This window comes from Anas acuta, chromosome 2, assembly GCF_963932015.1.
Source record: "Anas acuta chromosome 2, bAnaAcu1.1, whole genome shotgun sequence".
Taxonomy (NCBI): domain Eukaryota; kingdom Metazoa; phylum Chordata; class Aves; order Anseriformes; family Anatidae; genus Anas; species Anas acuta.
Window position 1 is genome coordinate 137,014,134 of NC_088980.1, and position 18,402 is coordinate 137,032,535.

Sequence of the window (18,402 nt, forward strand, 5' to 3'; positions counted from 1 at the left end):
ACAGACTATTTGTGTTTGTTGTGTTTTTGTCATTCTTTTGCTAGTAAGAAAGAGTGGAACAAGCAGTCAAGAATTTTGAAATAGGTTGATTTGTGACTTGAGTCTTAGTTGTGTGGGGTTTTATTTTGAATGTGCTACATGGCTTGATGAGATGAAGTGCCACCTTGTGGTAAAAGAGATCTCCCTCGTTGTGATGGCTGAAAACAAAGACCAAGCTCCTCCTATAAAGGAGTCAAGAGTAGGCTCCCAAATTCCACTGCCCATTTTCTGCAGGCACTACCTAGAGACCTGGTAATTCTTTAGAAGAAAACATTTGCGCTCTACAGCATAGTATAGGAAGGAAAAATCTATCATACTAACGCTAACGTCCAGTGTTGGCTTAGTGTTGAAGTCATGGAATCATTATCCCCAGTAAGTATGAGGAAGTCTCTGCTGACCTGACTTTTTAAAGACCTGCTTTATTGCATGGTGGTAAATTGCAAAGCTGAACTATAGGGTCAGCTCCGACAATTTCTTGAATATGAGCCTGTTATTTATTAGCCTCTCAGGGACTGCAATGAGACCTTTCTGCATGTGTTTATAAAGACGAATTGTTGATGATGAAATTTTACATGCATCTTGCTGCAAAATATTAAAGTAACGAAGATTAAATTACACCGAGTTGGAATCGTCATTTATTTTAAAGCCGGGAGGATTGTGGTGGAGCAAAGCACAAAGAGTGCAGACATTGCAATCACAGCTGTCGCTGACTTACTCTCCCAAATTGGAAAGACGCCCCCTCACATATCAGTGCTGGGTACCTTCTGTCCTCATGGCTTTCAAATCAGAACGAGGATTCGTCTCAAAACAGGAGAAGGTGGAAGCATTCCTCAGTACATGTAACCCTGTAAATAATTTTCTAAACTAACTGGGAGATACCCCAGTTTTGCTAGCTCTTAGGCAACGTTCAGCCCTCTCTTTTACTGCTGCCCAGGTTGCAGTATCAGCATTCTTGCTATCCTGAACTTTTTAAAATTGTGGTTTGTATCAATTGATGTAAGAATGGTTTATTATGACAGTGTTTTGTAGCCACTTTCAGCTCCCGGACTTGAAATCAATTTCAGATAATGCAGAATTCAACTTCACACACACCTCTGAGCTAGACTCATTGTAATGTTCAGAACTCAGAGCTCCCAGTGCCAGCCAGATATGTGCTGCATCTTGCCAGAGCGAGCACTGGGAACCTCTCTGGGGTTTCTCTCTCTGCCCCAGCAGGCTCCAGTGCCATGCCTTCAGCAGGAGCACGCTCAGCAGCTGAAGCCCGGGTGTGCTTGTTGGTTTGGAACCGCAGCGCAGGCATCTCGTAAAGGAATTTGGCTGCCTGTTGTGTAAAGCCTTTGGCAGTGGACTGTGATTTTATACCTCTGCTGCTGCCGTTAGCCACATCTCCTGCTGTTGTAAGCCTGCTCCCAGCGAATGGGAGCTAAACTGATTTACACGAAGCAATGATCTGGGCTTCTGCTCCTGCCTGCAGCCTGTGCAAGAAATATCATCTGTACCATTAGCAATTGCTTTTCCATTAGGCCCGTGGTTTAATATCGGCCCTCATTGTGTAATTAGATTTTCAGACAGTATTAAATACCTACAAAACTCTTGCGAGTGTTGTGGCTTAAATTGCATTAAGGATAATTTAGGTAGGAGTGATCTGATTTAGAGAATTGTAAAATAATTGGAAAATGATACAAAACAGAGGAGAGGGCAATGCCTGTCAAAATGCTTTGATATATTTCCACCAGATGATATCCAACAGCGGTTTTGCCAAGCTGCACTTTCTCCAGATCCAAATTAGAAGTAGAGATGTTTGTGTTTTATAGAAGGATTTTTAACAGATTAAAAACTGCAAACCACTTCTCTTTCCTCCCATTTGAAGTTATTCTGTTAAGCAGGTGTCTGAGTTTGGGGAATAATTTCTTTTTCTTTCATTTTAGGTTTACTATAACACAGATGATGAGAGAGAAGGGTAAGGCATTCATTGTTTCACAATTTTTTGTGGTTAGCAGTTCAAACTCATAGAAAGCAGGCATAAAGACCTGAAATCAGATAAAACTGGTCCCCTCTCTCTCCTTTTCCTTATGTTCTCCCATCCCTAATGGTAGGTGAATAATATGTGGAACTGGTAGTGGGAAGGTTTATTTTATGGTATCTTTCTTTTCCTTTCTGTGAACTGGCTTCTTTTTATACTTATTTTTTTTCTTCCATTTCCAAGTAAAACGGTTTGAAGAGCCTTAAGGTTCAACATAGGGTCAGGACAATATATTTGATAATAAAGTGTATTTTATATAAGAATTCTCAAATCATCTTAAAACAAAATGAATAATGAAGCATGGAAATTTGCCCTGCTGTTTCACAGCACATGGGTGTATGTGACAAATACAGGAGATGCAGAGAAAATGCCCCAGTACCTTAGGAGATAAAGAAAGAATTGGAGTTCTTGGGAAGAGGGGAAGGCTGGAAATGGGAGCACCCGCTGTCTGGCTTTGGAGGCACTGGAGAATTGCAGAAAGTCCCTAAAATAGTTGAGAGATGTCACAAAATATGGGCTTTAGAGTCAGCCAATATTAGTTGTGATGTGTGCAACCTCTATACTTTTGTAAGGTACTCAAATCCTAAGTGAACACCCACAAACTGAGTTCACGAATGTCTGCAAAAGGTGGCCTGTGGTAGGTGGTGGCTGGGCACCAACAGCTAACAGTGACTTCAGAATATGAGACTTTTTGAAACTTGCTGGGTTGTGTGGCCTTGGATTTTGGAAATGTGGTCAGTGTTTCCTGAGGCTGTCTCTGACCCAAAAGAGGAGGTGAACCAATGTGTAAATACGGCTCCACCTCCTTTCTTAGTTGCTTCTTTCCCCTGAATTCCCGTGCCTAAATATTTAAGAAGTTAAGAGCCTTTGGTGTTTTTCCAAATAGCATGCAACATCGGAGTATATTTTCCTGTCACCTGTCCCAGCCAGTCAGTCCAGGCAACTTGAGAGGCTTGGAGAATTCAGATAAGCATCAAAAGCTAAATCTGTGCAGTTTCTGCAGTTACTTGAGTAGCTAGTGGAGTTTTTGCCAGAGTACAAATTGAGGCATAACTGCTGCTGTTGTCCCTTCTCTGTTGGGAGCACAGTTTTATCCATGACGTGGCCCCTGTTGTGTGTTTTCTAGTGGCAGTGTCCTGGTCAAGAGGATGTTCCGGCCTGTGGAGGAGGAGTTTGGTCCATCCCCTCTGAAACAAATGAAAGAAGAAGGCCTGAAAAGAGGTAACAGTTGTTCTAGTTGGTTCCTACAAATGCTCTGCGACTTCTGCCCTCAAGCAGAGAACTTGTTTGGCTCAGACCAAGGCAGTTGTTTGATGCTAGTGCAAATATGGGGCAGATGGGAGAAGATACAATCACACCTGCCAGTGTACAAGGAGGCATTTTAGCGAATGCTAGTAATGCTAAAAATGCTAGAATGCTACAAAGCAGAAAATAAACACGAGAAAGAACTGGGGACTGTCTCGAGAAGGGATTAGGACACAAGTGTGTATAAAATGCAAAAAAGCTCGAAAGTTTCTTGGTGCTTGGCCAAGCTACATAGTTCATAAATGTTCTAGTAGCGAGTCTGTGGTTGTTTATTTTTAACTTTTGCTCCTCTTTTCTGTTCTGGCTGGGATCACAAACAAATATGCAAGATGCACTGGGTCAAATACAGAGACATTACACAGGCAAGCTCATGCTTGTACTCACTGCAGAGTTGAGATTAGCCTGAATAAAACCTCGGAACTTTCCTACCCAATTAGAAAATTAATGCATGGAGAGATATCCTGCAGCTGACCCAGCTGAATTGTTTGTTTCCTTTAACTGCTTTTTATTGTCTTTAGAGAGTACTGCCACAGTCACATTTCCTATGTGCTGCAAGAGAAGTCCAGCTCCTGTTTTCCAGTTCAGTGCAGGTTAACTTGAGTAACATTCAAGCAGTGGTTTAGGCAGAGCTGTCAAATTCACGTGAAGGTAAGGATGAGCATGTGGTGGCTTTGTCCACAAAATATGCTTTGTGTACAGTCACAATGCAGAGCTATACATGTGATAAAACACCACACTGCCACAGTTGGGCACTCTGGAGAATATTTGCCATTCCTTCAGTCTCCTGAGTTCCGTCATGTAAGCTTATTGGAGAACTCAGGGGTTGGACCGAGCTATGAAACTCAAACTCACGCATGTTTTGAGGGTCACCCATTAGTTTATGAGACAACAAGGCAGCAACGTGTAGAAGTGAGCTCAGCTGCTCTTATCTATACCACTTGTAAGACTCATTTGAGCTTGTTAGGAACACTTTCCATAATGCTAAATTTTCTCTGTTGGTGCAGATGGTGCGCTTGAAGCAGGGGAAGCATACAAGACTATAGGATGGAGATTGGTATCTCTGTAGAATGAATGTAAACATATTCTTCCTTTAATTAAGTCTCCAATTAGTAATGTGAGGTCAGCACTGACCACAGGATCGTATCTGTTTGACTCAAGGCCTTGACCAAATTCACATTATCAATGTGGGCTCCATCAAGCAGAAATGGACAGCCACAAGGGCTGCATAAAGATCTGTCTTTTGCAGCAGTTTCACCTGGGTTTCCCAGCTGGAAGCCTGGAGAGTTTCCTGCAGGGAGATATTGATTTGCTTTGATTATTCCTGTCCTTTACTGTGGTTAGTTGTTTTAATATCATCCAGGAATTTCAACCATTTCGAGGGGAAGATTTGAAAGAAAAAAAATGTTTTTCAACTGGTGACAAAACTATGCTAAATAATTAAATCCAGGAGAGGCACGGAGCCGGAGAAGCTGGAGGATGCTCTCTTCCTGCTCAGTGTTTCTCGCAACTTGGGCTGTGCTGGCTGGAGGCCAAGCCTCTTCCAGCGTAGCCTTTGCTCTGGTGAACTTCCTGCCATCAGGAGCCCTACATCTGGGGTTGTGCTGCTGGAGCACGGCTCCATTTGAACCTACCCACTTGACAATCCCATCTTTGCCACAGGAGTCACCGGGTATTAAAATCTTCTGCTGTTTTTCCCAGGCTTAGCTGTAACAGATTTTTTCTCCCAGATTTATTCGGTACATCAGCATCAATAACTTGAGAGCAGGTATAGGTGGGGCTGTAATATTTGAGAAAGAGCAGGTCTGATACGAGGAAATATGCATAGCAGGCAACGTAATCCCAAGGTGGCTCATTATCAGAGCAACACAGGTAAGCAGCACCCAGTGAGGGGTCCAAGCCCAGCCAAAGAGCTGAAGTTTCACCTCTGGCTGCTGGAGCTAATTGTAATATTCTCCAGTGGAAACAGAAGTATTAGGGGAAGAATAATCTCCCTTCACGAGAACAGGGATCCAAAAGCGTTTGCAAACCACCAGTCAAACAGGGTTCATATTCTCACACAGGTAGCTGCATCTTTTTGAGTTTGTCTTTCATCTCCTTGGCCCCTAAGGGAAGTGCAAGTGCCCAACCATGTGAAGTATGTTAATCTGCACCAGCTGTGCTGCGTGGCTAGTCACTCGGCTGGGCTCGTAGCCTTTTTTCTGTGTTCTCACTAGCAGTTTTCAAGTCATTTTACCTCTCAGACTTCAGTGGGAGTTTCCTATCAATTATAAATCCAACAGCCCTGTTAAAAGTCAGGGAGATTGCCAGTCCTGCAGTTTTCAGCCTGAACAAAACAGTATTTTGCTCTAGTTTTTGTCTCTTCAGAGAGTTAGGTTAAACTATTCTCAAGAATTTTGGATTCATAAGAACTCGAGCTTTGTGAACCATCCCCGTGGAGCACAGAATTCACCCGGTGGCTCTGTTAGCTGAAGAATTTGTGCCTGGGCAATCTGTGAAAAGTCCAAATGTAGTCAAGGAAGGCTTGGTCACAGCTACCAGCCCTGCTTTCCTTGGGTTTGAGGTTCTCCCTGCTGTTGTGCCGGCACAAAGGTCTGTGGGCTGCCTCAGCACCTGCAGCATGGACCTGGTTAGTCTGAAGGACTCAGCAAACAGGGTTATTTTTGCATTTGCATCTGCTCTTTGAGATAGTTCACCTGCAGGAGGATTCGCAGGGACAGGCCAAAATAACAGGGCACAAGGTGGTCAGTCCTTCTGAATTAAAGGTGCAAAAATCCCACCATTGAACCCGATGCCTGTTTTTGTAGACCAAGACAGGAGACTGATTTGAGCAGCCAAGTTTTAAACCTTTTTTCAGCCATTTGAAAACATGGGCAAAGAAGCTACAATTCAGTGCAAATGGGCCTGCTACAGTCTTAAACTGAGAATTAGCTTCCAAACAATTGCTTCTTCATGAAAAATGCCATCTACAAGTCACCTACTGTGAAATTAAATCACCCAATGAAGATCTCCTTTGGACTCCAAGGGCGATCAGTTTCAAAATTACCTTTCCCATCGTGGCACCAAACGATTACCAGTGCAGTCTGTCCCGCAGACATATCTAAGAGTAGACGTGTACCTAACATACAGTACTGCTAGTTGAAAAGGCAGCTTATTCAGGAAAAATCACTTTCACATCAGCTTATTTCACCTGCGATTTCACCCGAGTAATGTGAAATTCCACCTAAACCACTTCTTCACGTTTATTCACTTTGCGTGTGTCTGCTTTGCTTTTGCCATGTAATCTCTGTCAGATTACCATTTCCTATCCTTTTTGTTGCCTTTTGTCTCAGAAGTTTAGCTACAACTGACTCTTTTTGTACCTGCCTGCTTTGCTCTTGCCGTGTAATTTTGCCTTTTCTGAATGTCTTTCTCAGTCTTTGGGATGCAGCCTGGAGAGGTGCAAGCCAAGACCCAGGTATAGAGCCCCAGCTATATATATATTTTTTTCCTGGAGCTTCTCCTATTTAAGTACATGAAGGTTTAAATTCCTGAAGATACAGATTTCTCACATTACATTAAATCAACTGCATTTTCTTTGTGTACTTTCAAAGCAACCACAGTGTGTCTTCCATCACTGCTGATATATTTTTTTAAAGTGAAAACCAGCTTCAGCGCTTCGTTTTATCTGTCATGGATTAATATTTGTTTTTCTACTCTTTGTGGGGTGTTTCATCTGTTCGATTGACTGGACCTGCTCCAAGCTTGACTTTTTTCTCTTTCAGTGCTTTTGTATGTGAGGAAGGAGACGGATGAGGTGTTTGATGCTTTGATGCTGAAATCACCCACAGTAAAGGGGCTAATGGAAGCGGTAAGTATCCAGTGTCCTCACGTTGTTTATCCTCTTTGGTAAGAAAATCTTGAGACTTGAAACGTGTTGCTGAGATACAATACAGAGACGAAGTTACTCTCAAATATATTTAAAGCATTTCATAAGGGCTTTCTGGAGCACACCTCCGAAATGTTGGCATGTTCTGAATTGAGTGCTGTCAGTGGGTTGCTGAGATAAAATAGACTTGCAGAGCTGACTTACTGGAGACCTGACCCTTGAGGAATGGCAGTAATTAACCAGTGCCAAGGAAGCAGTGAGATGAAGGACCCGCTTTCTGAAACACTTCTTTCTGAACTGATGGTTCAGAGCCTGTCAAATCTTTTCCTGCAGTGCTCACTGGTGTGTTCACAGCCAGCTTTTAAAGAAGAGGCCCAAGGATGCAGCGTTTCCATGTGAATTTCATATGGCTTTTGTGCAGTTGCTTTTTCAGTGAACAGTTCGTGAGGCAGTGCAGACAGCTCATTCATACCTCCCGTCTCAAATGCTTTCTCCAGCCCTCACTCCAGAGTGACCTACTCAGGCCTGCCTCTTTTCTGCTTCTTTGACTTGAGTATTTGTTATCTGTTTTCTGTAACTGTATTTTCACATTTAATCCTACACATATGAGCTTATGGCTCGTAGATGTGTGAAATTTGGTGAGTGAAGAGTGAAGAAGCCAACGTGTGTCTCATTGCTTAGGTGGGGGGGACTAGCATGAGACTGACCTGTAGGGCACTGAGCTGATTTCCAGCCTTGGCCACATGTAGGAAAGAAGATGGGAATGGATGAAAGTGTCTCTAGAGAGCTCAGCTGGGTGCTAGAAGTATATGTAGCCATGCTCTCATAAAATTATCAGTGTCTTGTTGTGTGTATCAAACACTTAGAATGCAGCAAAGAGCTATTTGGCCAGAAGCAGAAAGTAAAGCTAGCTGTGACTGCAGGCCAGTTGTTAGGCAGAACACTTACGTACAATAAAAGCTAGGCTTCACTTGAAGAGGCTGCAATCTGATTCATGATAAACATAATTTTATTTTGGCTTTGTATGAAAAGTCAGTTATTATCCTTCCATAACCCTTCAAGCTAACATTCATATTTTATTTTCAGTGTTCAGTGCCTCTCCATGCCTGTTCTCCAGCTACTGCGTAACATAAAAACAAAGCTGGTCCAGAACTTTTCTGCATAGCTCCTTCAGCACAGGTTTCTGCATACCTCTCTCAGCACAGCTGCTGACTCAGTGGCATGTTTTCAGCATCAGAGAAACCTGATCTGTTGTAAAATGTCCCAGATCACTGAAAGGAACACAGTCAGGAAATTTTAATTCTCTTTGGTAGGATATAATGGGTAAGTGAATGCCAAAAAGCTGTCAAACTGCATACTTTTAAATACTCTCTCTGCAGTCTTTACAGCAAATAATATAATTTGGAAATTGCACGCATCCTAAATGCTAACTTACAAGTTCAGTATAAAGATCCTAGAAACCAAGGCTCTGAATTTTATAGATCCCCACTTCTGAAAGGCAACACCAATGATCCTGATTCATGCCCTTCTTCTCTATTTGCATATTAAACATATTTTTTGTTGGTTTGTTTATCACTATTCCTGATCTGTATCTTTCTCCTAGCTTTCCATGGTTAATGACAGTGTTTTCTCAGATAGTATGTTTATTTTATTGTCTCATATACTCACTTTCCAAATGAACAATCAGATTCCTTCTTTTATTAGATTTATACATGTCTGCGTGTCCTTCCAACCAAGGTAGGGCAATGTACCAGACCACTCCACAGAAATAAGTCGGCAGAGATGTTTTTATACATGCTTCGACCAGCCTTTACTGTCTTCCTGACTCCAGCAGAGAAAGCATTTCTGGTGGCTTGTGCAATTGGATGTGTGCTACAGACAGGCTTGCCGTGCCAGGGGGGTGCAGTGCCACTCTGAAGGCCGTCTCGTGGGCTCAGGCATCCTAAGGGAAGCAGAGAATTCTCTACTCAGGGAACTGGAAAATGAAGATGATGAAGGAAAATACTCTAAATAAAGAGATCTTTCATTACTGTATTATATCATGCTTGGGATCAGGTGAGAAATCCTGTTTTATATGGAGGCTGGCCAGCAGCGTTTTTCCCCCTGAGCTGGCATCAAAGCTGTTTCAGAAGAGGGTGTTAAGTGAGATGCCCTAGCAGATGCCAGCTGTCTGCTTTCTCAGATTCTGCAGCAGGACTTAGCACATTTGCACTGGAGACTCGTTTTCTGAGCCTGTGAGTAGGAGGCTCTCCCATACCCCCACTCGGAGCCTCGCTTCAGCAGCTCGCCATTTAGTATAATTGGTTGAATCCTTAGGGGTTCCTGAGAAATGTGCTTATTCAGTCAGCTGGAAGTCTTTCCCAAAGCTCACTAATCCCTCCATGTTATATAAACCCCACACCTGTCACAGGCAGTGTGACAGGCAGGGCTTTCTCAGCTCTACCTCCCAGAGCTTGTGTAGGAAGTGGTGTCCCAGAGTCCCAAGCCACTCTGAGCAACATTTGGTGTGGGTGAGTGTTAGGTATCCCAAATATCTTAGGGAAGTTTTATGGTGGAATGTGCGGAACGCTGTGTATTAGCTGCTGTTAAACCTCCTTGGCACAGGACTCTTTCTCCGTGCTTGTTTATTTGCGTGGAGTCAGCGAAAAGTGTCTTCAGCCCTCATCTTTACAGGATCGCTAGGCTTCAGAGTTAACGCCCCAGAGAAGGAGCTGCAGCATTTCCTCACGTCCACACAGTAGTTGTGATGTTTTCAGCAGTTTCAGGCTGCAGTTTTCCTGAATTACAAAGGATTTTCTTCCACAGCCTGATGAAATGGAGCCATTTTTATTACTGCTGTACACGAAAGCTTAAAATTAGGCATACAACAAAGCCACTGATACAAAAATCCAGTACCAGTTTGCACACCTGATATCATTCCACTCAGACTTTGGTAAGCAAAGCTAGAAGGTAAGAAAGGAAAGGAAAACATGGAAGTTTCTGTGGAAACTTCTCAAAGACAGATGAGATTTGCTGAATACTCTAGCACCTGCCTGCCCCAGAGGAGTCACTGGCCTCAGGTCAGGCAGATGCCCTCCATGGGCAGCACAGGAGGAGGCACTGAAGGAAAGGAGGTTTTGTGTCCTACGCAGAGACAAGGCAAGTCTGGTCACCCTTGTTCTGCCTTGTTTGGAGGAAAACCTTGAATTTTGGAGTACTTCATTGGAACCTCCTTGTCGGATGCTTTTCCACCCCGTGCATAGAGCTCCTTAGCTCTCTGCATGGAAGCCATGCCTGAGGTTCAACCTGTGGCTGTTTGAATCTGTCCTTGGTGCTGAGTTTTATCCATCACTTGCTTTTCATTTTCTGTTCCGTCGTGACTGCTTTAATTTACTTTTCTACAATACGACTTCTTCTCAACAGAAGTCTGAGCACTTGGAGCACAAACACAAAGAAAGGATTTAACAGTGACTGAAGTTTGGCAGTCTTTAAGGATTTTTAATTGTGTATTCCACTTCTCTAATGTAGAAGATAAGAGTCAGCTACTTAGCTGCAACCTCATTTCACTTGGGAAGAGCAGGAAGTTTACTTTGTTTAGCAGTAGATTACCACAGCACATTAATCACTGACAAAAAGAAATAATCTTTTTTTCCATAATTATTTTGCCTCTTGGGAAAATCTTCTTCAAAATTATGAGTGGTGAGACCCATTCCCTCAAAGAAGAGTTATGATTTGGAAAGGAAACTTGTCTCAGACTGAGGGCTCAGGGACATGAGCTCCATGAACACACCACGGGGTTGTTGCAGAATGGACATCCAAAGGAGTCACTCAACACCCTGCTGCGTAGCAGTACCAAAACATTCCAGTGAAGTGCTTGTTGGTGCTGGTAGTTTGTCAGCTAAGTTCTCCCTTCAAAATTTTTTCTCTATTTTCTGCTTTATCACTTGAGTGGAAGTCAAGGGATTGATTTTAGAAGTCCTTTACCTTGTTAACAGACTTGTCAGAGACATCTTGTCTTGTTATCTGTATATTCAGCCATGAGTATTGTCATCATTTTACTACCCCGGTGACTAAGCTGATCTCTCCATGAATCCAGAAGCTTCCTAATCCTGTGTGTAGCATGCTTGTAGCCCTCTCGTAGGAAAAGGTACCTTGAAGATACTTTTCAGACAAAAGAAGTACCATGAAGGATCATGTTAGCTTAACAGATATTGAAATGCCATTGAGATAGAAATACACATTTTTTTTTGTTGAACCATCAGTCCATCAGATCCTGTTGTGTTGGTACTCATTTTTCTACCCGGGGTAAGGATCCTTTGCTTTCTTGAGGCTAAAAAATCAGAACAAGAAGAGGCAGAAAGGATGCTGATCAGATTGAAATTCCTGGGTAGAATCCAAAGCTGGGGAGAGTGTTGACTCCTCAAGTGGAGCAGTAGGAGATGCTGAAGCAGTTTTGATGACTCACACCTAGGAAAATTACAGTCTCTGAGTTTCTGGATGGAAAGGTAGTATTTTTTTAATCAAGACTTTTAGGATTGTTCCTCCCCAAATTGTCCTTAAATGAAGCTATAGTGTGATAGCGAGAGACCTTTCTGTATAGCTATCCTGTTGAAGTTTGCAGAGATAGTGTTTTAATGCCTTATGTACAGAGAGAGGTGATGACATCCTATTCCTCATTAGTCTTTAATAATATTTCTTTTGTTCTGATTTCAGATCTCTGAGAAATACGGGCTGCCAGTCGAAAAGATTGCAAAACTTTATAAGAAGAGCAAAAAGGGGTAAGTAAACCAACACTAGCCAGGAACTGTGGCAGGATCCTTTAGAAGTATTCAGGGATCCAAGCCATACCTGGGGCATCATTATGCTGGACGGTATAAACACTTTTAGGATACATGCCCACAACCCTAAAATCTTACTGTTTATGGAGACTGCAAGGGGTGTCAGAGGTAGGAAAATCCAGCCTGTGTCTGACCAGAATTCAGGCTGCGCTTGCTGCAGGGGTTTCAGACGAGTAAATTTAGTCACGAGCATCACAGCTGTGGTTTTAGAATAGCCAGGCTGCTGCTCCTTATCGTAAATCCGAATCTCTCCATTTTAACTTCCTTACGTCTCTTACCTTGTGCCTACTTCCACAAGTGGCAGCCTCTAATCCAAAGGCTACAAGGGGCTGTGGGGCAGGTCTCAGAGCTGATTCTCACTCTTGTCCCTGTACTGGCGTGTGCTGGAGTCTTCCTGCATCACTAGGAGGTTAGCTAAGTGCGTGCATGTGGTGGAGGGCATGGCTTTCCCTTTTCCTCTTCTGGTACGTGAAAATACTGATTTTTGCCTTTGTCACCAGTATCCTGGTAAACATGGATGACAACATCATTGAGCACTACTCCAATGAGGACACGTTCATCCTGCACATGGAGAGCATGCTTGAAGGCTTCAAGATCACGCTGACTGAGATCTAGCCTCAGGCAGAGCCCTTTTGTAAGGAACCACAGCATTTCATTCTCCTTGGAAAGCAGAAGATTCCCCAGGAACTTGACAGACATTGATCAGAGAAACTGTTACAAGACTGGTTTGCAAACATTGTCCATTCTGCACGCCCACTGCATGTAGGCTTGGGTTTGTCAAGCACAAGGCCACTCGTTAACCTGGTCCCTTATTTATTGTTCCCCATTCTCCAGTGTACGAGCAGTTACCAGCCCCCAGATCTGTTACCAGGTGACCCACTGCAAATGTGAAATGCAGCATCTTCATCCACGCTTTAATGTGGATAAACTCATTCCAAAACACGTTAAGGAACCGTGCTGGTCCAGTTTCAGAAAACTGGGATAAATCTCTTTAACAGAGTTCACTCCACCATTGCTAAAATAAAAAGGGTTAAGTGCTAAAGATGGGGAAAGTGGCTGACAAGAGTTCACTTGCTCAGACTGATCCGTATCTCTCTCTAGTGTATAGTCTTGCCAAATACCTCTGGTAGTTCTCAGCACGTAGCAATGAGGACTTGTAAGTAAGGCATTCAGCTACAAATGTCACTTGTAAGTAAATGGTAAAGAAACCATTTTAACCTTGTATATAATGTTTATAATATGCAATAATATATTTTAACTACCGTATGTGGGCACGTTTACTGCCACTATGTTTTTGTATGTATTGGGCTTAGGGTTTAACAGAATCTTTCCTAGAAGATTAGATGTCTGCGATCTGTTAAGGAGTGTGTACTGAGAAGTTGATGGCTGTGTCTGCATTCAAGCACTCCACCCTTGCCCACCCAGTTTGATACTGAAATGTTGGAGCAAACGGCGCTGCAGTGTTTGGAGTGCTCTGGCACAGCGGGGCCCACCTCAGGTGCCCAGGTCCTGGTTTTAGGTAACTGAGGGCCCCATCCAGCTGTCACGAAATCCTAGAGGTACCCGTCTGTCTGCTGCCTGGCGTGCCTGGAGGTGCAGGAGGACTTCTGCTTGTTCTGCTGGTGGAGTGGGGGCTCTCAAAATGGGCCCATCTCAAACCTGTGGAGGGAAAGGTGCTTTCCCCAGCAGCCTGCTCCTTAAAGCGTTCCTCTAGACTGTGAGAAACAGGACTCCAAACTCTTCTTCTTAAGGGAATTTGCTCTTGTATCTCTGTTGAATAATGCCATTTTGATTCCTAGGACAGCTGGATGAGGTAGAAACCTGGGCTTTTTATGGGAACTGGAACAATTTTGCCAATGGAGACCGAGAGTGGCCACAGCTGAGGTGTGGAGATAGATTTCTCTCACAAAGGCTGGATCTGAGCCCAGGCTGAGCTACAAGGTCATGCCATCGAATTCCGCCTCTGTCTCAGGAATTGTGTGAGAGAGAAAGGCTGCAGGCTGATCACATCAGAAAAGGGATCCAAGGCCTGAATGTCCCCAGCGCATCCAAACCTGGCACCTGTCTCTCTCCTTTCCAGCTCCTTTGACTGTCTCAGAGCTCCTCACACAGCACACGGTCCTGGGGGTTTCAGTGGCGAGCAGTTCATTCCCCATGCACTGTACGAGGATCCCATGAGACAGACAGAAACGTGGGGCCTCTCCCATATGTAGTCTTTGTTTTCTTACTTTTTTTCTTCTAAAATCTGTTTTTCATTTAGGCACAGTATTTTTGTTTCTCATTAGCTGGTTAATGATGTAAAGAAACACCGCCTGATTTAACAGAGCTCATTCTCTAGGATTTGAGTTGTGTGGAGCTATTTACAGATGTAAATATGCAAAGGACTTGGAATAGCTGACCAGTCTCATTTGGTCACATTTTTGCATGAATTGTCCTGCAAGCTCTTGCACGGTTTCTTAACTTCATTAGCAATAACATCTCATTGAAATCTGTTCTTCAAATAGAAATGCCAGGCACCTCTAAAAGGTTCTGTGGGACCAGAACCTGTGGAGGCTCCAGGCTGTTCGTGTCAGAGCTAGCATAACCACACTCCAGGTATATCTGCAAAACAAAGTCTTTGTTCCCTGTGTCTGTCTTCCTCTCACCTTCTCTGTTCATTTGCTTTGTGCTTTTCTTCCTTATCGTGCTGAGCTGTGCACTAATTCCATTGTATTTTTCCAAATACATGCTCAGCAAAGATGCTCTCACTACCTCGCCTAAGAGCAGACATCCTGGGAATACAAGGGATTTAGGGAGATTTGATTTGTTTCTGCTTGCCTCAGGCTCAGATAAAAAGTCTACGCTGACAGCCCAGATAGCTTTCTTCCCAAAGCAAAATAGGGCAGTTTTAGCAGGTGTGTAGGTATGTAGGTATCTGAGCCCTGGCTCTGCCCCTAACAAAGCTGCCATCCAAAAAGTCTCATTTACAGGCAATCTGGGCTGGGTTGTGGTGTGCTGCGTTACGAGAGCTTGGGGTTCACAGAGCAGGGCAGGGCTGTCCTGGCAGCACCAGCACGCAGGTTAATATTTCGCGCTTGTCTTACACAGGGGTGGATCTTTCCTCTTTTGTAAGCTGAGCTAGGACCTGCTGGGTGCTGCAGCATCTTGCACTGAGGAACAGTGAAGGATCAGCAAGAGCTGCAATGCTCCAGGAAATACTGGGGCTTAAGGAGCTGAGCTGCCTTTCCAATGCCATTTTAGGAGCTTTAGGTCAGGCACTGTCCAGGGAAGGAAAGTTGTTTCCAAGATTAACTGAAAGCTTTTCTAAATATATCTGTAAGTGTACAAATTGCTGGTCAGTAGCAAGAGAGCTGATCCTTCTGCCTTTATTTTCATCTCACAGTCTCGCTGAAGGTAGCAGGGCTGAGGAAGAAGAGTAAGACTCACCCTGATAGTAAGAGTATTTTAAATCAACTACTAGATGCATCATGAGCAAAAAAAGACATTACAAAGAGCACATCACCCAGCACCCAGTTGGCTATAGCTACACCATCAGCTGCTGGAGGAGCACTGAAGCCCGGGTGCTGGTCACGGCAAGCTACAAGCTCTCGGGGCTCACCACCTCTGAGGGTTTGTTGGTCAAAGTCAGGATGCCGAGGCGATGGGGAAGGGCCAGTATTAGTAACGCAAACTTCTGAAGCAGGGCCCTGCTTTGTGCCCTGCTTGATTCAAAGGTCACGAGGAGTACAAAGTTCTTACATATGTGTTGTTAAAATGTACATGTTGCTTTTGTTTCATGAAAAAAATTGATTAGCACTGTATCTTCTAAATATTATGAGTTAAATGGAAGCAAGATTTGGCTGTGGTTCAGCAGGGGACAGAAGGATCTGTGTCCTCCTTTTGTCTCTTTGTGGCACTGCAATGTTTTTTTTTTCAAAGGAACAAAACTCTCACTTCCTTTCCTTCTTCAAGACAGCAGTCTTAAACCTTAGCTAGTGTAACCTCAAGGGTGGCTTGCTGCTCAGCTCATTTTCCATATGAAGAGTGAGAGCCGTGTTGTGTCTGCACATGTGTTAGTTTTGAAAGATGCTGACGGAGAGATGCAAAAGGCAGAGCAGGCTTCTAAGCTTTAACTTCTGTTCCTACCACAGATTCGGCACTATGACTGTCCATTTGATGGTTTATTATGCAAACCCAAACCTCAGCCTTAAGTTGCCTTCTACACAGTCAGGTGCTTATATCCCCACAATAAAGCGCATCCTTTCAGCGAAGCTTTGTTGGTGTGTGGGGATATCCTCATCAAGATATTCTGGAGGATTTTTATCACTGAACATTAAGAAAGAAAGAAAAGAAAATAGCTTCTCTCTTTATCTCTCTCTCTCTCTTTTTTATTTGTTCTCTCTGAGTGTTTTCTCTCATGAAGTCTTTGGTCAATGGAATTCAGAGATCAAGTGTCTTTCTTGTCTATTTTCTTCTTTCAGTCTACGGATGGTTTAAATGTAAATGAATTCAACAATTAGTAAAAACTGAACTCTCCAGCTGTCAGAGTTGCTGCATATTGATCGATGCGGGACTGGAAAGGAGTGTTTTATGGCTTTCAAATGTAAAGCTTACAAAATGTTTTATATGCTCTTCCATTTCCTATGAATTGAGACAAGATACAAACAAGAGTGTTTGTGCCAAAGGTTGTGACAAGCCCTCTCTGGCAAAAAAAAAAAATGAAACTTTATGTATAAATAGTGTGCTTTTATATTAAGAAAATAGCTCATGTAACTTAATAGTGTTGCAACTGGGAGAGGGGTTTGATAAACTGTAAATACAGTTATTTTATTTTTTGTACATTTTTAAGAAGGACAAAAATAAATATTCCTATGTATGAGATAATATTTCTCATATTGCTCTGGTTGCTCTGGTGTGTGTTACTGCAAAATGGGGATTGAGTTCCTATTTCTGAGCCCAGAAAACTTCCCAAAAAGAAGAAAAAGGGAATTCATGCTACCAAGAAAAGAAAGACAGTAACTGAAAAAAATAATCATCACCAAACAAAACGTTTTTTGTTTGTGATTTTTTCTGTAAATGTATTTTTCTGTAAATATATTTACAGCTTTTACATTTTAGTTGGACCCAGAAGTGAGCAGCGTCTGGCAAAGGCTGAAATTTGGGCTGATTTTAGTCCCAGCAGAATATGGAACAGATAGGTTAATGTTGGTTTTCCATCAGCAAAAACGATGTGAGTTTATTAATCATCCTGTCTCTCTGTCCCTCCCTTTCTTTACCCCAGATTGTCAATCCATAGCAAAGAAGGCTTGGCTGAGGTATCCTAACATAGAAACCATAATTTAGTGGCTGTCTGATGAATAGAAAACTAATCTGTTTACACTTACTAATGTTTCAGTCCTCCCTAAGCTCACACATTTCTTTCTCCCTCGCCACTTTTCCACCAAATGTTTAATTAGCATTGTGAAGCAGTCCAGCCTTAGAGGGAAGAACTGGGAAAACGTTTGGGCAGGAGGATTGTCATGTTTATCTGAGTTATTCAACTGCAAAACCTCTCAAGTGGAGGAGGAAACTCAGGCTGAGCTCACATGTTGCTGAGCAAGTGGGTGAGAGAGAGGATCTCTCTCTTGTCTTGATCCACCAGGTCTGTCTCTTTAGGCACAACAACTGGGAAAAGAGCTGAACTGAGAGGATTTAAGGTGGATCCTTCCTCCCTGGAAGGCTACACCAAGTCTAGAAAAAGCACTTGAGCGTGCCTGGTGTCCTCAGAGCACCCGTGGTTGGCATCAAGGTGCAACCAGACAAGATACAGGCACCTGCTTCATGTGATGGCCGGTCTTTGCGGCCTGTATTCATGCCACCAAGCTGAAGCGCCTTCATCACAAGCCCAGTTCTGCTTAGGAAACTAGACTACAGCCAGGGGAGGGAGACACAGAGGACATCTAACTGGAGGCAAAGGAGAAGGGCTGCCTTTCTCCTGGTGGAGCACGTAGTCAGGCCGGGCCTCAGCCTGTGCATCTCTGAGGCTGGCATCACTTCAGTGAACAGTGTGGGCCCAGGCTTGGATGGGCCTGGCCTGGTGGGGCTTTTTTCCATCGTCAGGTGGCTGGGGAGCACTTCCCCAAGTGTCCTTATCTCCTGACGCATTGGGAACTCAATGGAAACACAAAGGCACCGTGGATGAGATCCTCGCCCCCCACCTGCACCCACCAGGCCCTATAAGCCCTAAGCTCTGAATATACCAGGCCGTGCCTCTTGCAGTCAAACACTTTATTTGACTATTTTGCTCCTCACCATTTGACTTAGTCTTTCCAAACAAGAGCCCGGGAGGTGAGAACATGCAAGCTGGGGACGCAGTGACGGAGCTGCCCTTCATG

At 43.6% G+C, this 18,402-nt stretch overlaps 1 protein-coding gene across 1 annotated transcript in view; it reads left to right on the forward strand.

The window, feature by feature from the left end:
* Positions 1–16,914, forward strand: part of GRHL2 (grainyhead like transcription factor 2) — a 60,412-nt gene extending 43,498 nt beyond the window's left edge. The window contains exons 12-16 of the mRNA XM_068672380.1: positions 1,968–1,999; positions 3,189–3,283; positions 7,129–7,214; positions 11,925–11,989; positions 12,550–16,914. Coding sequence (XP_068528481.1) covers positions 1,968–1,999; positions 3,189–3,283; positions 7,129–7,214; positions 11,925–11,989; positions 12,550–12,664 — 393 coding nt within the window. The 3' untranslated portion in view covers positions 12,665–16,914. The remainder of the gene's footprint in view (positions 1–1,967; positions 2,000–3,188; positions 3,284–7,128; positions 7,215–11,924; positions 11,990–12,549) is intronic.
* The last annotated feature ends 1,488 nt before the right edge of the window (positions 16,915–18,402 follow it).